Source organism: Eleutherodactylus coqui, chromosome 7, assembly GCF_035609145.1.
Source record: "Eleutherodactylus coqui strain aEleCoq1 chromosome 7, aEleCoq1.hap1, whole genome shotgun sequence".
Taxonomy (NCBI): domain Eukaryota; kingdom Metazoa; phylum Chordata; class Amphibia; order Anura; family Eleutherodactylidae; genus Eleutherodactylus; species Eleutherodactylus coqui.
In genome coordinates this window covers 84,589,420-84,615,378 of record NC_089843.1, presented here as the reverse complement: position 1 = coordinate 84,615,378, position 25,959 = coordinate 84,589,420, and the positions used below count along the sequence as shown (strand labels likewise).

The 25,959-nt window shown below is 42.0% G+C and overlaps 1 protein-coding gene across 6 annotated transcripts in view; it reads left to right on the top strand.

Annotated features, from left to right (window-relative positions):
- JAKMIP1 (janus kinase and microtubule interacting protein 1) overlaps positions 1-24,247 on the top strand; it is a 142,453-nt gene extending 118,206 nt beyond the window's left edge. For 3 of the 6 annotated variants that reach the window (XM_066573298.1, XM_066573300.1, XM_066573299.1), the window contains 9 exons: positions 331-432; positions 4,213-4,266; positions 5,635-5,700; positions 9,829-9,909; positions 10,438-10,515; positions 11,083-11,286; positions 18,531-18,596; positions 21,068-21,112; positions 24,013-24,247. In XM_066573298.1, the coding sequence (XP_066429395.1) occupies positions 331-432; positions 4,213-4,266; positions 5,635-5,700; positions 9,829-9,909; positions 10,438-10,515; positions 11,083-11,286; positions 18,531-18,596; positions 21,068-21,112; positions 24,013-24,045 (729 nt within the window). In that variant the 3' untranslated portion in view covers positions 24,046-24,247. Of the gene's footprint in view, positions 1-330; positions 433-4,212; positions 4,267-5,634; positions 5,701-9,828; positions 9,910-10,437; positions 10,516-11,082; positions 11,287-18,530; positions 18,597-21,036; positions 21,113-24,012 lie in introns of all 6 variants that reach the window. The other 3 variants (XM_066573301.1, XM_066573303.1, XM_066573302.1) reach the window with 3 other exon arrangements.
- Positions 24,248-25,959: the final 1,712 nt, after the last annotated feature.

Sequence of the window (25,959 nt, the reverse complement as noted above, 5' to 3'; positions counted from 1 at the left end):
GAGGGTGCAAAACTGTTCATCAAAGAAATATGGGGCTGCTTTTAAGAGTATAAAGTATATTCTGGTTTAACACTATTTTGTTGCTACTTAATTCCATGTGTTCTTTTATAGCTTTCATGTCTTCAATATGAATCTACAATGCAGAAAAAAAACATGGAATGAAAAGGTAGGTCCAAACTTTACTTTTGACTAGTACTATAAATGGATTTTCTCCTTCATTAATAGAAGCTGATATGGTTGTGGCTTCCACATAAGCACACTGTTTTTATATCAGGGCAATTCCTAGGTTTTCTATTAGGTTCAAATGTAAAATAACACATTTTTTCCCAGGAGAGAGAACGAAGGTCTCCAGCCTTTAACCTCCATATAGCCAGCTTCCCAGAAAATAATGGAAGCGCTCTGCAGCTATTCTGTCAGCAGGAAGGAATTAAGGTAGATGCAGATTCACTTCTCTCTTCTGGCGCATACCATGTGTTTCCACTGCCGTTAACCCATGACATGTTAACCAAGCATCCCTTACTTATGTCATTATTAGTGCTCTTTAAACATGAAACCATGCATGGTCACTTTCGCCTCAGCTTATATGTGCTGTTTCATCCCTGTGGACTGTTCCACAATACCCTAGGATGTGATTGTATAGTGACAAATGTTACCTCTGAAACAAGAGAGGTGGCTATATTGTAACCTGGGCCAGATAGTTTTTTTAAATTAAAAAAGTTCTGTATTTATTCATAACTGGTGACATTACAGGTGGTTTGCCACATTGAGAGTTTCAGGCAGTACCACATGCTTGGACCATGTAATTTGCTTGGTTACAAGACTGGTAGTGGCCTAAAGTGGTGACCTATTTAGCCATTGGCTTAGTTCCAAAATGGCTACTTTCACTGTGCAAAGGTGTTTAGTGCATTTTGTTGCTAACACAATAGATTCAGTTGACAACTTCTCTTTTTTTTGGGGGGGTGACCAAAAAAATCCACTGTTTGTGGCTCTATCGTAAGAAAGTTAGCCACTTTATGGATAGTTTATGCAAACCTGCAAAATACGTATAGAGGAAACTAATTGATTACAAGTTATGCCCTTTTTTCTGTAAAAAGCCACACCTCCTTGTTAAACCAAGCCAATAGAAGCCACGCCCATCCAGAAAATGGGATTATGGTGTCTGTCATTTATTATATGCATATATGTAATTGTGGGATCCATTGCTCATGACACCTATGAGCAAGCCTGAGTAGTACACACTTTGGAGTTTAACTGTGTTTGGACTGGGTTATGTGAACCAACACGTCAATAAGTAATCTCACTCTACCTCTAGGGAAACGCACTGCGCATGCGCAAATTTCCTGAATGTCCAGGATCTGCACAAGCGTAAATAAAAGTATTCATCATCTTACTTCCATGCTTTCATCTGCACTTGCACAGCTCTTGGAGGTCCAGGAAACTAGCACATGTACAATGTTTCTCCCTGGACGTTACATGAGATTACCGATGATTGACATGTTGGGTCGTATGGCCCTTCATGTTCATCCATTTTCTAGATGGGACAGGCATGCTGTTAGGACAGAAGGCTTGGCTTAACAAGGGGGCCTGAGTTTTACAGAAAGAAAGCTCTGCAGAACTTCTAATATGGAAATCTATGACTATTTCACACACATTTGTAATAACTGTACATAAAGTGGCCAACCTCTTTAGAGGAGGCTGATGACTGACTAGAACCTGAATGAATAGGTACTGTCTGCAAAAAGTACTATAGAATGCATAAAAACACAGTTGCAACACTAGAAAAGGACCTACAAAAGTCCATCTCCAAGCATTACAAGATCCAGCAGGTACTATCTCTGTGCATGACACCAGTTGCTAGGTCAACGTGGTGGGGATTATGCAAGTATGAACACCAGCTAAGGCTGCTAGATGCACACTAACCATAAGTCTGTGTTGCGCCTGAGAGGTGCCTACCCGCTAGCGATATTTTTTCCTGCGATGCGAGTGCAAACACATGATTATGAAACCAATGATTTTCAATGGTTCGCAGCGCAGAGAAAAAAATCTACGATATCGCTCAGTGTTTTCAATGGGGCCGGCCGCAGCAGTGCTAACCCCATTTAAAACATAGGGAATACATCGCAGACTTCTGCAACAGCTGTGACAGCTATGGCCGAGGATTCATTAATGACCGCGGGGGTGAAGGAATCCTCTGCCACAGCTGTGGCAGAAGTCCGTGATGCTATCCCATTGCTTTCAATGGGGTCGGCACTGCTGAAGCCCCATTAAAAGCAGTGGGTTTCAGGTAACCCTCGCAGTGATGATTTTCGGGGAAGGGCTTGAAATATAAGCACTTTCCTGAAAATCAACCCTAACTGTTAAAAATATATATATATATATATATACTCACCTAGAAGAGCCGTCCGGCAGTCGTCTTCTGTGTTCTGGAGGCCCGGGATGGAAAAATCCCTACACCCAAAAAGCGATGGTGTCATTGGCTGAGCGCTCAGCCATTGAATGACAGTTGAGCGCTGACTGTGATTGGTCACAGTGCTCAGCCAATCACAGGCAGTGCTCAGCCATTCATTGAATTCATTTTTCAATCCCCGTCTTCCAGAACACAGAAGACTACCGTGCCGGAGAGAAGAGCCGAACAGCTCTTCTAGGCGAGTAAAAATTTTTTTTTTAGTTTTTTTTTACAGCTAGAGCTGATTTTCAGGGCAGGGCTTATACTTCAAGCCCTTCCCCGAAAATCATCGCTGCCGGGGTTGCCTGCAACCCACTGCTTTCAATGGGGCCGCAGCAGTGCCGACCCAATTGAAAGCAATGGGATAGCATCACAGACTTTTGCCACAGCTGTGGCAGCGGATTCCTTCACCTCCGCGGTCCCCAGGGCGATGAAGGAATCCTCTGCTATAGCTGTCACAGGTGTGGCAGAAGTCCGCGATAAATTCCCTATGTTTTCCACGGGGCTGGAGCTGCTGCCGCCAGCCCCATTGAGAGCAGTGTGCGATATCCCAGAGTTTTCTTTGCACTGCGAGGCTCTCGCAGCACAAGAAGAAATATCGCTAGTGAGTAGGCATCCTTAGGTGTAACACGCATCTGACAGACAGCACATGGACACCAGTCCGTGTATTGCCTGATCTACATGGACACTGCACATGAATTGGTAAGTCCTATATATCGGCCATGAAGTGGACAATAATAGGACATGCCATAAGTTTTTTTTTTTGTTTTTTGAACGTGGACCATTAGTCCATGTGAAAAGCGTTCAGTCTCATTGACTATAATGGGGTCATGTGCTGTCTACATAATTACACAGACAACACATAGCCCTAAAATATGCTCGCGTGCCTATGTCATATAGAGATCCCCATGTGTTTTACCTTTACATTCCATATTACCTATGCTGGATATATTTAGGGTAGACCAGTTAGTTTCCAAGGATCACATGGGCAAAAATGATTGATGGTAAAGAACCCTATAGTTGTAAAGGCATATTCCAGGATATAATATTAATTGGCTTAACATAAGATAGGCCATGAATTTGTGGAGTTCGGCTATCAGAACTCCCAATCAGGAAAAATGTGCCTCATTGCTACTAACTCTTCATTTCAGTACCCAACATAGCCCTACTTGTCCATGCAGATAGTGTGGCTGGCACCATTGCCCAGCTCTGTAGTACTATATGGATAAGGGGGGCACTGCATTGGTTACTACTACAGTGAAGGACCGATCAAGCACCACAGCCCCTTGGTGGAGTCCAATTCAATGTTATATCCCAGTATGCACCTTTATACTTACAGATGAAGCTCATACTCTATAATGGACATGATAAGGTCTCTAAAATCTCCACACAACAGTTTAGATAACCTACATCGTTATTATTACTTGGTTCCACAATAGTGTTTATTGGTGATGCCCATATCTTAATACCGTTCATGCCATTGTATAGAACAGCCTGAATTGATGCTTGAACAGCGAGTCAAGTCCTTTAGTGACCGGGAGACCTGCAGCTGATTGCTCTACAATCTGTTGCAGGCCTCAATGGGACATAACGAGTCTTCAGACTATAGCTGCATGGTATGTATCTCTCAACAAACATCATCTTCAACTTGCATCGCTGTTTGTACATTGGCTTCCAGTCATTCTCTGCTTTGTGTATCTGGATGATTACTGTCTCTAGAGGGTAGGGCCTGCTCTTACTTTACTCATGTGACTGCTCTCTTTCAGGATGTGGATATTTCAGAGCTAATGAAGAAGCTGGATATACTTGGAGATAATGGGGTAATTTCCTGAGTCATCCTGATTAGGAAGATTTAATCTTTGGCAGCTACCTAGTTTATATACTATATATTTTATGAAGTACAGGCGTCTGTCAGCTATCCCTGGCGGTCCCGTTGAAGATGAATGGAGCGGCACTGTGAATGCTCAACCGCCGCTCCATTCAGTCTCCCCCTCCTCACTGTGGGAGGTGCATGAGCCCACTGTCAAGAAGAGGAACATGGGACCCTGTTCTTAGGACCGCTGGAGGTCCTAGTGGTGAGATCCCTTCCGATCAGACTTTTGTCTATATATAATATATATATATATTAAAGCCAGCATTTTCCCTAAAGTTCCCTGTGATACTGATGAACAGAAAAAAGGTTGTATAGAATTAGGAAATTTACAGGGTGTCAGGCCGCATAGAACATGTAGTGCACCATGCAGGCTCATAACCCATTAGTGACGTCAAATTTCAATCCAACGGGCTGCCATGCACCTCATAGATGAACCAAAGTGGCACTGGCATCCTGGGCTCCCCCAGCAGTCAAAGCTGCACTGCATGTTATTGATACGTACTAACAAGTACTGATAAATATGAGGTATTGATTAATTCGTACTATGTGGCCTGACACCCTCTATACGCTTTATCTATGTGCAAGTATAGCACTATGAAGCCGCCCCCCTCAGTATAAGGAGGATGTATGAGTGGTTGTTCATTAGTACCTTCACCTGTGCTCCTCCATATAACAGTCTGGCTGTCTGCATGTTAGTATTAGTATATTGGTAAATATATGGCCATTTTCTATTATTTTTTTAAGCTGCAGTACTAGATACAACTCATAGATAGGCATGGTGCCGAAGAGAGCAGCCATGTTTTTCTAATGATGGACAACCCTTGGAAACTGGTTTTCCAGGACTAAACTATTGATTACTTATCCTCAGAATAGGTCATCAATACATTGGCTAGGGTCAGACACACAGCACCTCCACTGATCAGCTGTTTTTCCGAGCTGCTGTGTGCTTGAAATACATAGCGCCGTACACTGTGCAGTGGCCAAGAATGGTGCTACAGGGGCTGAACCTAACAGCAAACAGCTGATGGATGAGGGTGTCTAACCCCTGCTGATCTACTGCTGATGACCTATCCCAATGATACGTCATCAGTAGTTTACTCCTGGATATTCGCTATAATGCTACAAGAATCCTTTAGGGTTGCATTACTTAATTCACTCGTTATTGTAAACACTGTTACTATATGACACAGAACATTAGAGAAGGGGGCTGAGTTCTGTTTGCCAATTTTCTAACAAAATGTATGAATAGCAGGCATCTACTCTGAAATGAAGATCTTCCTTTTATACTATAGAGTAACACTGACCTTTCTTACAGAATCTGCGGAATGAAGAGCAGGTTGCAGTCATCCAAGCGGGAACTGTTCTATCACTCTGTGAAAAGGTACATAGACTTCATTGTGCAATCCTTTATTTATTCCATTCATAGAATACAGGCTGTCAGATATTGTGGATGTAGTTCAAAAGATTGGTTCAGCTGGTTCACAAAAGCTTGGCGGCTCAGTGGTTAGCAGTGTTACCTTGCAGCGCTGGGGTCCTAGGTTCAAATTTTACCAAGGACAACATCTGCGTTGAGTTTGCACGTTCTTTGTGTTTTTTCTTCTTTTTCTTCTCCTTTCCCTTCTCCTGTGGAGAAATAAAAAGCAGCATGGTGGCTCAGTGGTTAGCCTTGCAGCACTGGGGTCCTAGGTTCAAATCTGACCAAGGAAAACATTTGTATGGAATTTTTATGTGTTCTTTATGTTTCTTCTTGTTCTCCTTCTTCTCTTCCTCATCTGGAGAAGTAAGAAGAAGAATGGTGGCTCAGTGTTTTAGCACTGTTGCCTTGCAGTACTGAAGTTCTAGTTTCAAATCTGACCAAAGACAACAACTGCATGGCAATAGTGCTAAACATTAAGCCACATCCAGTGAAGGACCACTGCCACCCACCTCCTCTTTTCCAGTTCTCAGTACTAGTTTTAGGGGTTTTTATTAATTTCCAGTTTGGCCAAAACAAACCGCCTGTTTGTCAAAGTTCTTGACAAACTAAAGTTTTATAGCAAAGTTCCACTAGAAACCGGGTCACTCAACATTACTGCTGATGAAGTCTTCTAGGAAGCAGTTGGGAATTAGTCCCGTCCCCCCCCCCCCCCCCCCTCCCCCCCTATTGCAAGCAAAGTATGTTATGTGGATAATACAGTAGATTTGGAAACTGCAAAAAATACAGCTGACTAATATGCGGCTTAACATAGAAGATGGAGCTTAATGGGCTGGTTTGATTGCAAAAATACATAATGATGGATATGGCACCTGAAGAAATAGTAGATTATTTGTCACTCATAATCAGGCCTGTTCTTAGCGTATAATGGAGCTCCCATCAATCTAGTTCAACCACTAATTAGAGATTAGTATTGAGAGCGCTGGTGTGAAAATTTCTTCTTCTTTGCTAATAAGAACAGTGTTTTGTCTCTTGGTTGCTTAGCATCTCTCAATCAACTGCTTCCCTGCTCAGCAGAGACTTATGGGATATTACATATAATTGGACTGAACAGGCCTTCATCCAAATTTTAAACACTACTTATTGATGTATCGATGATGTTATTAGAAATGATATAAATTCTGAGATAGCCAAGAGTGTTAAACTCTAAAAGAGATTTTCTGCAAGTGACAAGCAGTCAGCTCATGGGATCTGATCTTCAATAGAATGCTTTCATCAGAGCCGTATTCCAGCTTTGAGCCTGTGAAATTCAGCTTACTAGACCGATGTGAAGATCAGGCTATGCACGAGTAGGTGCGGAACACTTCCGTCAATCAGAAGTATGGACTTCATTCAAAGAAGATTTCTAGGATAGTAGAAAAGCTTCTTCAGGAGTCAAGATCTTTCACTTTCGATGAAGACTACTAGGGAATATTGTGAGCCAATCACGATCAAATTCCTTGGTGATTCATGGAAGGACCAACCAAATTACTGGGGTTTTCCAACTAATTTAAATTGATGAGCCATCAATATCAGATCTGGGGAGATTCAACTCCTGGCACACCTGCTGATCAGGTGTTTGAAGGGGCCACAGCATTTCACTTGACTTGGACAAAGCTGTAATACCGTGGACAGCCACTATGAATGTGATGGTGTTTTGGAGTATGAAGAATGATGGGGAAACGATGCTCACTGGAGCACCACAACCCCTTTAAACAGCTGATTGGTGGTGCTATGAGACGCACCGCTACCGATCTGATATTGATGGCCTATCCTAATGATAGGCCGTTTAAGAGCGCTTTATACATTATGATTACATTATACAGTACACTCCATTATTGCATTATAATTCCAGGGTCAGCAAAACCAAGTGTGGAAATAAATCTGATGAAATTAGTGTTAGAACATAAGGCCTGTCAGTACAGCGTTTCCAGCGTTGAGGAAAATATTTTAAGCATAGAGCTTATCACAAATTATGTGACTCAGGCGGGCGATATTCGCGTAATGCGAGGGCACATGAAAAGCAGAATTATGAAACCCATGCTTTTCAATGGTTTCCTTCACATTTGCGATGTTTTCACTTATAAGATGTTGTTGTAGTAGACATGATAATTAATTAGTATAAAATGTCTATTGATTTGTATAAACCAAATGTGTTATGCTGTTGTAATGACTTTTAGCTCTGGAGTTTGATCGACACAATCTAATCATGGTATTTGCTAAAACAATGGGATGGTGAAGGATGTATTATGTAATGTTAGCTAAGTACATAGGGATTGCACAAGAAGCCTCTAAGAGTTAAGGGCCATAGTGTTATGTGTAGATCTGTGTTCAATACTGAGTGTTTACCTAGGCCCCCTTCCACTCCTCACACAATCTATTTAAACAATGATTTGTCAACTACACAGAATTCCTTAAGGTTGTCTGCATGCTAAAGCAGACAAAGTCCACACTATGGCGGACGTGAGGAAGGGTGGGTAGGGAGGCGGGAGATTCTATATAATCCAGCGAATAAGAATATATATATGTTACTGATGTAATCTGTTAAACGCCCATAAAGGGCAGGTGTTATCCTTTTCAATAAAAAGGCCTGTCTGGATGTCTCTCCCAGAGGAGCCATTTTTAACATGAGATTCATACCTCGTGTTTGACTTGGTCAGTGTGCGCATACTGCTTCTACACAATTAGGAAGCTGCAGAATACCCTGAAGCCTGCTGGAGAAAACCCTATTCCAGCTCATTGTGTTTTGCTCTTTTTGTATTGCCCATGTTTCCTATGGAGCCTTTGCTTTATCGCATTGCAATGCTCAAACTTGCAATTTTCATGCAATGCATTTTAAACATTAGAAAGTCCTATTGTCTTTCTCGCAAGAAAATAGCACATGGACAAAGTCATGATTGTCCCGCGATTTTCTCTCGGCTATATCGCAATCGTCCATGTGAAACTACCCTGAGGATGTACTCACTCTGTGTTTGCAGTGTCTGTTAGGTGTATGTACATCTTTCTTGGTACAAATATATCCATAGAATGTCATTCACCTGGCTAGTATAGGCCGACATACCTTATTTTCAGCAATACAGATTTGTATATGGGAGCCTTTGGGCAATGTATGGTACTGTATCTATGTACAGTCACATACATCGGAGGCATCCTCCCATCAGGAAATCCTCCCGCCCATGGGCGTAACTATAGAGGATGCAGGGGATGTGGTTGCACCCGGGCCCAGGAGCCTTAGGGTGCCCATAAGTCCTCTCTTCTCCATATAGGGAACCCAGTACTATGAGTAAAGCATTTTAGTTGGGGGCCCTGTTACAAGTTTTGCATCGGGGCCCAGGAACTTCAAGTTACGCCTCTGCTCCTGGCTTATACTCTTGATGTGCACTGCAATAGACCCTAAGGCCCAATGTCCACCCATGAGTAAACATAGGCATCCGCAAATGAAAAAAGCATGTGGATTTGATTTGCGGACTTTTGGTCTGGAAGAAAAAAATCGCAGCATGCTTCTTTTCAGTGCAGATGCCGCTTGGACGGCTTCTGTTGAGGTCAATGGAAGCCGTCCAATCCATGCCCCGTCCATAATTCAATTGAGGATGGGCCGTGGATTTCGCAGGAAAGCAGAAGTTAAAAAGCAAAACTCCACTGCACATGTGCGACAGCGCTGCTGCACTCATCCACAGTGAAGAAAATTAAGACCTGCAAGTGTCCTCGGCTGTGGCCAGGATCGGTTTCTTCTGTGGGCTCCCGCATGCAGAATCCATGAGAAATTCCTCACTAAGAATATGCGTACTTCCTCAGTGCTACAAGTTGCAGGTGAAATATATGCCATGAGTCACATCTCTCCTTCTCGGAGGACCAATTACAAGTGATTGCGAGAAGTCGCCAAATTACGGCCAGCTCTTGACTGTGTCCTCTAATATCGAGTCTATATTAGTGACATCTCAGTGACAGATTCTCGCTACTTGGTGCCTACTACATCATCTAACCAGATGCAATTCTGAAAGAATCAATCTTCGGTTCGAATAATTGGTTGGATGATTGATTTGTGTTTCATTGCAGTGGTTAAAACAGATTGAGGTGACAGAAGCCGCCCTGACTCAGAAAATGATAGACCTGGAAAATGAGAAGGTAAGATTACGAGTAAGTGGAGTTTTTGTAAAATACTTCAAATCACCTGAATTTTTTCCATTCTCCCCCATCCTCCATCTATGAGTCTTCCATGAAGGCACTGTTTACATGGTGGAGATTTCCATTAGATTTTTGCACAGTTTTTAGTGACTCAAAATGTGCTGTAGCCTTGGGAAATAAGGCATACGGAGCATGTCGTTGCATCTTGGAACACAAAACGTTGCTTCCTGAGATGAATGCAACTCCTTGAGTGCCTTGAACTAATAGTACAATATAGGTATATATGAGTATAATGAATGCCATGAGTATAATTGGGGCAGATGGCCTAACCATGTATTATCAAGCTGATAGGCAGAGTTTGGAACTCTCATTCATCATCAATTCTTGAAACCCATTATCTAGAGTTTCCATTATCCATTTGGCCGATGTTCTGATTTGTAATGTTAAGTTTCAGCTACACTTAATACTTGGAGTGTCTTGATCTGCTCGGCCCACTTTACTCTCGCCAATTCTGTTCACTTATTTTTCTTGCTTTTTTAGGATTTGTTCAGCAAACAGAAGGGCTACTTAGAAGAAGAACTGGATTACCGGAAGCAAGCACTTGATCAAGCACATATGGTAGGCGTTAAGTATGAACCCCATCACAGTATAAGGGAATGCTCAGTTTTGGATATTTTGGGTTCGGGAGATAATAGTAAAGAGATTCCAGTTTGGGATTCCGCTTAAGTAGCCAGAATAGGCAACCACTACAAAGAGTGCATCTTGGTGTTGAAGACCCAGCAGTGGGCATAATGCATCATTTGCCCCATACTACTGCAGGGAAAGTGAGTAATAGTTGCCATATACAGCCCTGTCCTCTCTTGATCATTGGATTGGGTTTTCCAACCCAGACCACAATTGGACCATGTATAGGCAGTTTTAGATTCCCTATTAACACTATAATGTCAGGTTATTCTAGAAGACTTTTTAATGTAGTATCCAAAGTGGGCGTTTTCAGGCATTATGCTCTAGTTACGATGTTACAGGATTGTATATATGTAGACATTATGTCTTTGTGGATCTATACAAGAGAAAGATGTCCCGAACAATGCATTAGTGATACATTGCTGTATTCTTATTTGCTTCTCTAAATCTTTTGTATCCCTTGAACACACAAATGCTGGTGAACGTTGTGACTTGCGCTAGAAAATCCAGGAGCTGGAGGCCACTCTCTATAATGCTTTGCAGCATGAGCCTGGGAAGAGAGTCAGTGAATGTCTGAATGAGGCGCAAAGGGAAGACTTGAGGGCGGCCGTGGAAAAACTACGAAGACAGATCCTGCGGCAAAGCCGAGAGTTTGACAGTCAGATCCTACACGAGCGTATGGAGCTCTTACATCAGGCACAACAGGTACAAGACATAATGACCGGCAATGAAAGCTAATGAACCATGTAACTTAAAGTGTATCCCTATTGGGGGAAATAGAGTGTTTAGCACTGCAGCATTGGCTATGGGACTGAAGAGTAACTGTGGGTAGCATTGTTGGACTCCTGCACCCAATTTATGGGAAGCAGAGCATTTTTATGACCAAGCAGTACCTGTTGCAAAGCATTGTGGTCCATGTGAAAACCTCTACAGCTATTTATGAGATCCCTCATACATTTTCCTATAACATCCAAAAAGACATGACAAATATGACATGCTCTTGGTCTTGCAGTTCTACAATAAGTAGTTTTCTGCATTAGGGCCTATTCATATGGGAAATTTCCACGTCCGTGGGCTGTCCAGATTTCCAACTGACTGCACACAGACGGCACACCTATTATAGTCAATGGGGCTATATAGACCTGCTTTTTTTTTTTTTTACACATACTGTAATATAGCAACATATCCTGTTCTGGTCCTATTTCTTGTATGAGTCACTCTTTCAAGTCAAAAGGGCACATTTATCAAAGAATTTATGCCAGTTTTAGGTGTAAAAAAATTTGCACATTTTTGCACAACGTGCATTTGCACAAAAAAATTGTGACTTTTCTCTTTTCTGTGCCAGCCGCACACTTTCAAACAGTGTGCTGGGCTTTTCGAAGGGGGTGTGGCAACTCTGGACTGACAGAGATTTATGTAACAGAAAGTAATTGATATGTTTCCGTAAAATTAAAACCTGCTGATTACACTGGAAAAACTGAATAGTAGCAGCATGTCTCATTTTCAAGTTATTTAACCCCTTAGTGACCAAGAATTTTTTGTTTTGTTTTAAAAAATCGTAACTCCATTATTTACCCATCGGCTTAGCAGTATGATGGCTTGTTTTTTGCGGACGAGTTGTATTTTTCAATGGTACTATATAATGTTCCATATAATCTACCATTTTATTGTAAGTGGAGTAAAAATAAAAAATAAAAAAACGAAATTCCGCCATCTTTCAGAGCATATTGTTTCTATGGTGAACAAGCTGCAACAAAAATGACCAGATAACTTTATTCTATGGGTCAGTACGATTACTACGAGACCAAACTTATGCAGTTTTTCTGTGCTTTACTACTTTAATTTTTTTTCAAAAACATTTGTTTAAAAATTATTTTCTGCCGCGATCCTCTGCACAAAATAACTGTTTTATTTTTCCATCCACGTAGTTGTGCAAGGGCTCATTTCTTGCGGGATGTCCTGTAGTTTGTGATAGTATCATTTTGGAATACATACGACTTTTTGAGCACTTTTTATTGTATTTTTTCTTGGAGATAGAATGACCGAAAAAGCTCATTTCTAGAGTTCTTAATTTTTTTTTCAGGTGACATTCACCGTACAGGGTAAATAATGCATTACTATGATAGATCAGACTTTTACGGACGCAGAGATACTAAATGTGTATTTTTGTTTTATGATTTTAATTCTTTTATTTAGTCTAATCAATGACTTGTAAAAACACAGTTCATTAATTACAACTTACTGATGGATGCTTCACAGCATTTCCGCCACATGGAAAGATACCCTATATGTTACATAAACCTACCCTTATAGTGTTCAGTCAGCACGTAGTGTGTAACAGTGATTGCGAAATAGTTGCGCAATCACTTTTGTTCTTTTTATTAGGCAAGGTTAATTGGCGAGCTGACTGGATTAATTGTAAAGGCATTTTTCCAAAAAATACAATACGGCAATTGGATTACATACATTATTCCCCATAATTGGAAAACCTTACATGGCAGAAAAAAACGGATATTGTATTTGAATTCAGCGCACTAAAGTTACTATAAGCCATCTATCTGCTTATCTGTTGCAAAAATTGTGTTGCACAGTTGCACAAAAATTGTGTTACTACAGAAATTTGCGTAAATTATACCAGAAATCTATGACAGCCGGACCAAGTATACATTTCTAACATAGAACAAAGTCACAGCGGCACTACCGGATTACCACATCATTGGGTTTCTGAAATTATTATTGCAGGGCTTCACCATAAAGGGGACCAGACTCCATTGGTCCCAGTTGATCCATATAAACATCACTTATTGCCTATCTAGTATACATTTCTGTCCAGGTGCCCAGGGAAGTTGTACTAAGGCGCAGGAAATGCTGTGCTTAGTAAAATTTTTCCCAATGAGTGCAGAAAAAAAGGTGCTCACAAGGAGAACATCCATGCATGCTCACTGATTTTTCACTTATTCACATGAGTGATATTCTTGCGTATGTTTTGTGCAGTACAATGTGCACAAAATTTGCACGAATATAAAATACATTCTTTTGAATGGATTTATTTTACATGAGCAATTGTTTTCCTAACAGCGATGGCAGCATGTTCCATCTTTGGCACTCCATCGGAACGTATGACCGTTGTTGTCAACGCGACCTTTAAAGACATCGGATTGCACAAGCATACCGTGCAATGTGCATGCAAATGCAATATGATGTTTTGCGTTGAACTCAATGAGAAACACTTGCGATCCTTTCACTATCTTGAAACATAGAATTATAGACTGGTAGAGTTGGAAGGGACCTACCGGGTCAGCGGGTCCAACCCTCTGCTCAGTGCAGGATTCACTAAATCATCCCAGACAGATATTTGTCCAGCCTCTGTTTAAACACTTCCATTGAACAAGAACTCACCACCTCGCATGGCAACCTGTTCCACTCCTTGATGACCCTCACTGTCAGAAAGTGTTTTCTAATATCTAATCAGCGTCTCCTCCCTATCAGTTTTATCCCATTACTTCTAGTCTTTCCTTGTGCAGTCTTTCCATTTTTGCAAGCTAAACATTCCCAGGTCCTTTAACCGTTCCTCATAGGACATGATTTGCAGACCACTTACCGTCATAGTAGCTCTTCTTTGAACTTGCTCCAATTTGTCTGTCTTTCTTAAAGTGGGTGCCCAGAACTGGACACAGTATTCCAGATGAGGTCTGACTAAGGAAGAATAGAGGGGGATAATGACCTCACGTGATCTAGACTCTATGCTTCTTTAATACATCCCAGAATTGTGTTTGCCTTTTTGACTGCTTCATCACACTGTTGACTCATGTTCAGTCTGTGATCTATTAGTATACCCAAGTCTTTTTCACATACCTGAGGATCACAATTTCACCAAAGTGATACGAGGAGTTTTTTTTACTCAAAAACGCTCAGTATCACTGTAAAAAACGCATGTTAACAAGTGCGATATCAGGCTGAGAAACGTACTCTTGCCCAATGCGAATGTAGCCTCATTCTAGAAAACAAAAATGTCACCTCCTTCCTTTTATTTTATGTACAAGAAAGAAAACAGATGACAGACATGTAAAAAATGGACACACACAACTCTTTTGGATACAAGAGGGACATGCACAAGAACATAAAACCGGTCCGTTTTTGAAGGATCAAAATTGAGCATGCTCATCTGAATAAGCCTTTAATGTGACAGCTAAGTGTATACACAATGCAGAGTACATCCTTCTAGACAGAGATCTTTTTTTGGATCCTAGACAGGTGACTACCCCCCATATAATTAACGGAAATTCCTTTGCTAGAATTAAAATCCATCTACCTAACATATATACTATATCTATATACCCATAGATACTGTATTACTGTGTGACCATGGGCAGGGTTGTTGTAGTCTAGCCATAAGCTATATAGCTATAAGCATTTGAGTGCACATGTGAGAAAATACACTAGGGAAGATCTCATGTTCCTTACCTGCTCCTGATTTGTAGTTTCCTTTTGTTCGGCCATCCAGAAAGGTGATGGAAATTTACCTGGCACAATATATATATACCTGGCCTCCCGTATGGTAATACAGACATAGTAATCAGCTTAGCAAGTCTGCCCTCATCCTCCACCCTTTAAGTGTTTTAAACTTTGCCTGGTGGAAGAAAATCCCATCAGTGAGCTCATTAATATTTGTGCACACCAGACAGTGTTATCATTTCTCACCAAGAAATGATGTATACATATAACTGTCTTCTGGAGGGTCCTCTGTTGAGGATCCTCATTTTCAGGCAGAGTTGAGGTGGGCTGCAAAGAATACCTCTCACTCGGGAGGCCTTGTCCTGTTCTCTATTACATGAACAGCCATTGAGTTGAATGGGAACTGTGTAATGCTCAATTTCTCCTGTGGAGGCGTTGCAGGGAATTTTAACACTTACTGTCAGTTTTTCAAATACGTACCAACTGTTTGCTGGGGGTCCCAGAGTTGAGGAACCTTTGCGTCCTGCTTATTGTTAAGGAATCCTTGTGAAAGTAGGTAAAGTTCAAAGTGGAGACCCCCTTTAATGTCTATTACAGGGTCTGAGGGGGTGACAGGCATCCAAACCCTATTTTCATCTACTAGATTTTTGCATTGTAAATTCAAGGACATACTACTGATGTTTCACATGTACCTATGACATATCAAAAGCCCATTTCACTGGAGTTCTCCTTTAACGGAATTGTATGGAGCATCTCATCATGCCGTGTCTTGCTGCTTGCCCTTGTTATAGGATTATGACTTAAGTAGCAGTTTGCAAATAGCATTAACCACCAGCTAATGCCTTTTATCCAGCGAGAGATGTAGAGTCTGAGCTGAAGAAGAGAGGGGCGGTGGGGGGAGTGGTGGTGGTGGTGGTGGTGGTGGGGGGCATTGATTTCACAGTGAAAACATTTGTATAACATCTGTGTACTGTAGGTTCCCCACTAGGTTGTCATTGGAATACATGTACTTTGCAGTACTGTATTATTTCTATTAAAGTGTGCCTCCAGTTATACAGAGAGGTGATTACAGCGCAGCGGACGCCCAGCAGTTCATTACCTAAATAACTTGTATAGTAGAATACAATGCTTCTAAGTAGCAGCACGGAGCCGCCATGGTCCATGCCGCTGGTGCTTGTACCTATGCACTAGACGCCGGCGCTATAGAATCACATTACATCCTACAGCGCCTGCGCCCATATTGGCGTGTAGGAGACAGAACAGGATGCTTGATATACAAGTCAGTATCTGCAGGCGCTTTTTCCGAGTAACTGACTTCTCGGACGAAAAGATTCGGGGGGCGCCGGGGGTGAGCGGGGGGTTGTAGAGGGGAGTGGGGGAGGAGAGAGGCTACCCCCTGCTCCACCACGCCGCCCCCCGTCCCCCCCAAATCTTCTCTTCCGAGTAGTCAGTTACTCGGAAAAAGCGGTGCTCGAGTGCAAAAACACCCGAACCGAGTACGCTCGCTCATCTCTAGTCCTAACTAGGAAAAGTAAAGGGGTCACAACTCGATTATTTAATGCCGAGTGCAAAAGTATTGGCACCCCTATGTAATGTACCTTCCCAGTGTCGTACAAGCGTGAAATTTGGCACAAGCATTCTTTAGGTTCTAAATAGGAAACGTAAAGGGGTCACAACTTGATTATTCAATGCTAAGTGCAAAAGTATTGGCACCCCTGTGGAATGTAGCTAAGCTAATTTTCTAACTTACCAGTGTCGTATAAACATGAAATCTGGCAGGAGCATTCTTTCGGTCCTAAATAGGAAAAGTAAAGAGGTTCACAACTCGATTATTCAACTGCAAAAGTAAGTGCACCCCTATGTAATGTAACTTCCCAGTATCGTCCAAGCGTAAAATGCAGCGCAAACATTCTTTAGGTCCTCAGTGAGGATAGTGGGAGGGGTGGCACATTCTGCACAGGGACATTGGTACATGCAGTCTGAGGAGAATCTAATGCTTCTCTGTGTGTATAAATATTTTATTCCTAGGTTCCTCTAAAGTAATCTCGACTTCATAAAATTTTCCGTGCAAACAGGTAAACACCTGTATCAAATTAACTCGGGCTAAGCCAGGTATATCAGCTAGTGTATTGATAAGTATGAATTATTTCATTATACAGTATAGATTGTATAGCAGGTTGGTGTCTATGTTACTGTGTGATATCATTCCTTTTTAATTCTATTTTATGTGAGATTAATAAAGATCATATATTTCTGTATTTTGGCATTTATTTGCACAGTTCTGAGGAAAAATAAACAGCAGGTAGTCATTACCCATTAGCACTGACTTGTATATCCATTTAAGCACTAACTGGAGGGTCGCTTTAAAGGGATATTCCAATCTGAATTTCTCGCGGCATGTTCACAAAATATGCCAATGAAGTCTGATAGATGTGGGTCCCACCTCTGAGACCTACATCTATATCTGGTCATGCCCCAGTACACCCTGGCCAGCTGAATGCAGTGGTGGGGGGTAGTCAGGACTTACAGAAACAGTTGAGCTGACATTGCTATACTGTTTACAGTCCGTTATCAGGAATTGAACAAAAAGGGCTCCTGTACTCCAGACAGCGGCTCTACCTGCTGAGCTATCCAGCCCTTTTGGATAGCTTTTCTGCTTGATCCTGTTCATGTTTCCTGCTCCTGATCCAGTTTCCTGTTTGCCTCCACCCTGTTTCCCAAGATTGGACCTCTTATAAAAGCCTGGCCCTTCCACTTCTTCATTGTGTGTTTATTTGTGCTCCAAGCCTATAGTCAAGCTCCACCACCTGCCTGCTCCTCTGAACTGAACTGCTGCTATCCGTGTTCCAACCTCTGGCTTTCCCTGACCTTGCTCTGCCCGCATTAGTTGCAATACTAAGGCTGTGTACCCGAACCAGACCGTTACACCCATTGAGGTCAATGGGAGTTACGAAAACAGTGTGGCACAGCGGTGGGACTTTTATGGCATATGATATTTCTAGATGGAATATCCCTTCACTTCAGGGCACTCTTCTAACTGAAAGGAATTGTCCAAAGTGGAGTTTTCTAAATAAGGTGTAGTATGTACCATTGGGTCTAGTCTTCGCTTCCAGTCTACAGACTTCTCAATGTTCTGTTCATGAATTACATAATTGGATTTAACTATTGAGGGCCATACATCATTAGCTCGCTGTAAAAATAAAGAAGGATCCTCCCTCCTCCTGTTGGGTCACCGCCCTCCCTCCTCTCATCCCTTCAAAGATAGAAGTGTAACTCTCAGCCAGGTCCAGCGATTACTTGCTTGCTGTGATGTTTGTGCATTGGATGGATCCAGTTGAAGCTGGAGCGACATATGTCCATAGGTCCCACTGAGATGAGTGTCCTCTAGTATTACTATCTGTTCTAGGACTAGACCAGCATTACTAGTACTTGATATAAAGTAACTTCCTCTTATAATATTTGCTACAAATGTTTGCTCTTCACCTTTTCTGTAGAGAATCCGTGAACTTGAAGACCGGATAGAACTGCAAAAACGGCAACTGAAAGAAATAGAAGAAAAGGTAAACTAGTTCTTGGCTTCCTGTTGTTATGTATGCAGGTTATTATGGCGGATGGTTATATTATGTGCCCGCACTGCTGATGTGTAATACAGTAAATAGAGTCATTAGGATGCACTGAGGAAACTACATATTTCCCAAGCAACAGTCCTAGAGATACAGTGTGCAAGTAATATGGCTGTTTGCACTATTACTACGATAGAGACATAAATAACCTGCAAGAAGGCAGAATGCCATGTTCCTATATATTATATATACCCAATAGTACTAGCATGGCTCTATATGCAAAGACCACAAGATTTCTGCACAAGAATTCACATACTGTGGAATTGGCAATCAGCAACGTGCTCTTATTTCCAGGCTGATATATATATATATATAATTTTTTTTTTTAAACTATGTATGAAGAGTTTGAAGTACCGCATCTACATGTTTTGTACTGTCACATAGTCTTATAGTTCCTCATTAAGACTGGCAAAACTGATGTAGCATGCCCAAATTAATGTTTGGCGTGCTATATCTGTTTATTTAATGTGTTGGAGTTTGGAATGTTACGCAGTTCATGTAGTCTTTGACATTTAATTACTGGCAGGCCATGCAGATTACAGAGGTGCGCTGCGTTAATGGCGTAGCGCACCGCAAAATTCTATTTAAGAGGTGCTGCATCTGTATGTCCTCTCTTGACTCCTCTTTCTTAAAAAGGTCCTGCCAGCTCTCCTATATAAACTGTATCAGTGTTGTGCCGTTCCTCTGTTATTCCTCTTGGAAATGCATAAATAAATTGACAACTGGGTCTTTACACAGTCTGACTCTGTCCAGCTGACAAGAGGAATGGTAACATCTAGTAATCAATTCATTCATACATTTACACGAGAAGTAACAGAGGAATGGCAGAATGCATGCAGAGTTCTAAGAAAAGATGCTCTAGAAGTGTTATTTTGCGGGGAATACAAGTATTTACTAACGTGTTATAAGTGGTGACAGGTCCTCTTTAGTATCCAATAAATGACATGTAAGTAATTTTAAAAGGGGTTTCCAGGGAAATACTATTGATGACTTATCCTCAGAATAGGCCATCAATAGTTGATTGGCAGAGATCCGCCGCGTGGGATCCTGGCTGATCAGCTGATCAGGCTCTCGCTGTCAGTGAAGCAATACACAGGAGTACGGAGAGCACACGTTGCTGCTCCAGCCCTGTGTTGTGGTGGTCACTTGTAATTTCAAGTGCAACCCTCATTAGGATTGATGGAAGCTGCACCTGCCAGCTACTACATAGAGGTTAAAGTAGCAGCTTCTGCTCTGTACCCCAATGTATAGCAGCAATGACAGCGGGCGCCTGATCAGCTGATTGGCCGGGGTCTCAAGCAACAGATCCCAGCTGATCATCTATTAATGATCTATTCTAAAGATAGGTCATCAATAGTATTTCCCTGGAAAATGTCTTTAAGTGGGTTGTTCAAGATTAGAAAAACATGGCTGCTCTCTGCCAAAAACAGTGCCACTCCTGTCCATTGATTATGTCGGGTATTGCAGCTCAGCCCTATTCACTTTTGTGGAGCTGCACTGCAATACAATAAACAGCGTTTGGCAAGGGTTGGACTGTTTTGGAAGAGAGCAGCCTTGTTTTTATCCTGGACAGCCCCATTTAGTATACATAAAATGCACAAGAACATGCATCTGCCTCCTAAATGTGAAGAGTATCAAAATGATTACCGGTAAATATATGTCCTTGGGTCGCCCTCTTCTGTCAAGTTCTTAGAAATTCTTAGCTAAGTGTGCTTTCACATCTGCTTTGGGGATTCCATTTTCCTGTTCCTTCGGGGAGCAGGAAAAGGGAATCCCCATGGCCAAAAAGTTCCGTCTCTGGACAAAACCGGATGGACCCTGTTGCCTATAATTGGGTCCGTTCGCTTTCCGCCCAGCTTCCCGGCTTTTCGACGGAAGAAAAAGCGCTGCATGCGGCTCTTTTTCTTCCGGTATGGTCAGCCGGATCTGTGACTGAACCTCCGTCCGGTTCCGATGCAGATGTGGAACCAGTCTAAAGCTGTTAGTGGGGGGTAATCAGCATGGCTCCCAACTTATAATGACAAATCTACCTAAATTTGGAGAGGGCTTTCCTGATCCTGCACTGTCACATTAATACATAGATTTTGTACTCCTGGACACTGGGTGTCCCTGGGCACAGCTTGGATTAGGTATAAGGTCAACGGGTTTATAGAGGAGGACAGTTCTTCACTGGGATGCTGTAATTGTAAGGCAGAAATGCTGGCAGGCAAGTGTTTCCGTACAAGGTGCAGCCGTTATATGAGCAGAAGGTGATACTGAACCAGATTGCTTTTCTCCTGTGTTGGAATTTTATGCATCACTTTGTGGTCTGATTCTCCACCTCTCACAGCATTTTCCTTTTTCTTTTTTTCTGTTTTATTTTGATCTTATTTTATAGTTTTTGTTCCTTTTTTTGTTTTTCTCACTAGCATTCATTCTGTGGCCTTGACGATCTATTCCAGCAAACAATCATGGTTGGTATATATAACTATAAATCCACCCTTTCTGAATGCTGCTTTGTTTGTAGATGTTTCGGTGTGTGTATATTGCTATATATGTAACCAACATCAGGATATAGAGGTTATACAGGTATATCCTGTAAATGTCATCATTTACCCAGGATCCTGTAATAGCTGTACACAGAACCGAAAAGGACATGAGGCCATGAGCTACAAACCTATACAATATATCGCCCCATATAACCAAGCATTTGTGCTTGGTACAGTCCTAGAACGTATTGAACGTTCCCTGTAGAGTCCTATTATTCCCACTGACCCTCTATAGTAAGAATCTATAGAGAGAATTTAGGAACTGGGGCTCTCAATGGTTGTGTAAATGAAAGGACTACAACTGCATACATTGCCCAAAAACCTTTTTTGTGCTGCTTGATCATCTCCATCATCTCAAAGTAGAATTCACTGATTAGCAATTATGGTCTGATATTGCTCAGGCATTTTGGAAATCTGAGATCTCTGCCATGTCAAATGGCTATGCACTTGGACTGAGGAAACAAATTCTCTAATTATGTATAAAAACGGAGTGCTGCCTCTGATTGGCTGAGCGCAGGGACCAATCAGAGGCAGCTCTCAGCTGTCATTCAATAGCTGAGAGCTGCCTCTGATTGGTCCCTGCACTCAGCCAATCAGAGGCAGCACTCACTCACCCATTTATGAATTCATGAATGGGTGAGTGAAAGCTGCCTCTGATTGGTGAGGGCTGTGACCAATCAGAGGCAGCCCATTCAGCAGGCGGGGATTTAAAATCCCCTCCTGCTGAATACTACAGAGAGCAATTCAGGAGAACTGCCGGCCGGACGTGGCTGAACTCCGGCTGCAGGAAAAAGGTGAGTATACTTTTTTTGTTTATTTTTACACATTTTCAGGATGGTTTTCAGGAAAGGGCTTATATTTTAAGCCCCTCCCCGAAAATTCATCCAGAGCTTGCCGGCAGCCCATTGCTTTCAATGGACGAACCTCGCTCTTCTCTGCCACAGCTGTTACAGCTGTGGCAGAGGAGAACGATCTTTAGTATATGTTCTCAATGGGGTCGGCCCAATTGAGCGCATATATAGAGCACAACGATTCGCAGAACGCAGATAGGCGCGTTCTGCGAATCGTTGTGTCCTATAATTTATCGCACATCCGCATAAAAAACGGACATGTGCCTGCTCCCATTGGGATGCATTGGGTCTATAGATCTGATCGCAAGCACGTCTGCAGATCGGACCAAAAAACGCCCGTGTGACCGAGCCCTAAAGGGGATATTCAAGCGGCGGCCACCGGGAAATACAGGGGTCGGAGCAGAAGCACTGCTCTGACCCCTGTGTAGTGGCTAATGCTTGTAATGACAAGTGCAGCTCTCATAGAAATGATTGGGAACCCAGCCTGCAATTACAAGTTTAGCTCCCATTGATTTCAATAGGAGCTGCACCTGCAATTACCAGAGCTGGTCACTAGACAGGGGTCAGAGCAGCACTTCTGTTCTGACCCTGGTGTAGCCTGGAAGCCCAACCTGGATAACCCCTTTAACTTTTAGCAACCAGTGCCAAGCAACTGCTATCAAGGCAAATCAAATCATGGGATACATCAAAAGAGGCATAAATGCTTATGACAAGAACATACTGCAGTTCCCTCTATACCAATCACTAGTCAGTCTGCAAATTTTATATTTTGCACAATTTTGAGGCACCTATGTATAAGCTGAACTAAAGTGCCACATCAGGAACCGCTTGTACAAAGCTGCTCTGCATCATAGAGAGGATCCCAACCTTCATGATGTCCATATGTCCTAGTTGGGATTATGTACGGAAATGAAAGAAGTAAATGCTCCCTGTGCATTAGATGTTATAGCAGCGATGGAATAAGTATGGCAGTGCCGCGCTCATCTTACTACATCATGCAATTAAGGCACATTGCTCATCTGTGAGCATCAAAAAGATCTAATGGATCTTGAAAGACCTGCTGCCATCCAGTCTCATACTGGTCAACACTTATCTGGGATCGGGGCCATCAAAAATAAAGAAAAATAGCTTGAAATCTTTGGGCGCTGGACATAAAAAAGCAGTCCAGTGAAGTATATAAACCAACACTACCCTTTATTGTACACGCAAATCAAATAAGCAACATGTTTCATGCCCTTACCTGGCTCTTCATCAGGTTTAATCAGGGAGTATAAAGAATCTTTCTATTGATGTGTCTACAGCCCGGCCTGTAATGACAAGGGGGCATTCTCTACAAATAGGGGCCAGAAGGTTTTACCATCATTATAGATAGGATTCTTTACTGTAAGAGCAGTGAGTCTATGAAATGCTCTGCCACACAAAGTTGTAATGGTGGAATCATTGTACAAGTTCAAAAGATGCCTGGGTGCTTTTCTTCGGAGTCATTATATTGTGCAGATGGGACATTGATCTAGCAATTTATTCTGATTGCCATAATTGGGGTCAGGCAGGAATATTTTCCTCCTATTATCCTGCAATTTTGATCCAGAGGATGGCAAAAAAAACCCCAATGAGGTAGAAGCCGCTTTTCCTAATTTTAGGGGGGAAAATTCCTTTGTGATTCCAAATCTGGCAATTAGAATAATCCTTGGATCCCCGAACCTTCTGAAATAATCAGTGGCTGTAACGCTCAAGAAAGGTGTCCAGGCCCCTCTTGAACTTTTGTCGAATTCGCAATCCTCAGGCAGAGAGTGAAGAACCCCCTTTTTCTCTCCTCTAGATGAAGAGGACACCACCTTGTTACACTCCTGTCAAATCTATTGAAAGTTTTTGGATATGATGAAAATTAAGAAGTGCGCTGAAAGCAACATATTAATCACGACTAATTATACTATTATACAAGTGATTATGTAATGCTTGCATTCTCTTTTCTAGGGTTTGAAGAGAGCACATGGGACGAACATCTGATACTTCTGCAAACTGCCAAAACAGACACTGATTTCATGTTATTTTTTAATCATGGGCCTGGCTGGAAACACCAGACGACTCTATAAATTATGAGTTTTATAACAATTTAGTTTTTAATTGGACTAAATTTGTTGTACAGCTTACAATATAGTCCTGCTATTCAGAGACTCTAATAAAGTGGATGAAAAGATAGTAAATAAAAAAAAAACTATTACATATGTGCTGGAAGATGGTGTTTTGTTTATTACCCAATGGAAAACCAGTTCAATGAGGCCCCAATGAAACCATGCATGAAAGGACCATGTTGCTATATCTCCATCGGCAGCTGACACCCGTGGATATCATACTGCTGTTCGCTATGCAATGAGAACAAATGGGTAAAGAAGAGACAGAAGAGGTGTCGGCCTTGGCTGCATGAAGTGCAGTACAAAATCATATATATGGCCATATTGTACACTATGGAGTATACTGTGTTAAAGCAAAATGCACTTGTAATACATAATTATTATTCATTCTGTTGATTCACTTAAAGGATTCCTCTATAACCCTGTATGCATCTATTAAGCCATATAGATGTGTAGAACCTCCTTCATGAACCACAATGGAGTTCCACTCTGTGAAAGTAGCTTCTGCTCCAGCAGACTTGAGCAGTCCATGTGTGACTTGGTGGCCATCTTGTTCATCTTAAAGGGGTTGCCTGGGATTAAATTGGACATAAACAGGATATGGTAGAAAGGAATATCCTATACTCACCCGATAAATCCCTGCTGGGTCCAGAATCCCAGAGGTCCTGCAGGCATGACAGCACATATATCATTCTAGCGACCGCTACAACCTCAGCGGTGACGCTTACATAAATGGCACATGACCGCTGAGGCCAGCGACTGGATGCAGCTATCACGTGACTATTGTGGCGTCGTCGCTGCAACTGTTTGCCTGTTGTTAATTAGATTTTGTTTTTCCATAATTGGGGCTTAGATAACAATCAGACCACATTATATTACTAATCAAAGCAGAAATGCAGATAATTCCAAAGGGGTTCATTTTCTTGCAACTCTTTTGACATCGATGAGGCCCATATGGAGTTTATGGACTTGTTCAACATATGAGCAGGGAACATTTCCTGTGTGTATGTGATGACCAGGAATGGGAACAATGTTTCGGGTGGGTGCCTTCCCACTCCATGGTGGTTGTCCACAGTGTTGCTCCCCAAACTGGTCAGTCACATAGTGGTTTAATGGGTGATGGTGTAACATAGTGGCCTGGTTCTGTTTTCTGGTAAGGTGTTTGAGCTGTGAAAACCTCAATAAATAGTCCAGAGTACTGAGGAGACAGGCTAAGTCATGGTTTACTAGTAGCATAAGCATAGTAGTTCTAACATCTATAAGTTGGAGGCACAGTTCTTGACCAACAGTTACAACTGGAATCTTTTGCTGGTGGTGGATGATATCCTCTAAGCTAGTTTGCCCTCCGTACTGCAGTCTGTGGGTATGTATCCTCACTGACCCATAGACGTCAGCTTCTTTAGGGATCCTCATACCAGTGGAACCTGTCATGGATTCTTCAGCATCCTAACAGGTATGGATCACAGGTATCAGGAATACATTTAGTCTGAGCTTTGAGCCCCTGTGCTCTTCCACTAATAAGTGGGCCTCACATCTGCATCTCTTGGTGCCTGGAGAACAGCAGCCAAAATTAAATCTTGATCAGTTAGTTTACACTGGTCGACTCCACTGTACTGTACGGTGTCTGTCTCTTATATAACTTTGGCTCCCTGACTTGATATAACTTTTTTGCCCTAGACTCTGAATTGTAAAGCTAGGCTGTTTAACCCTTAGCTTACTGCAGTATAATAACTGGACAATCAACCAGCACCTGTAACATAATATTTATTATCACCCTAACACAGTATAA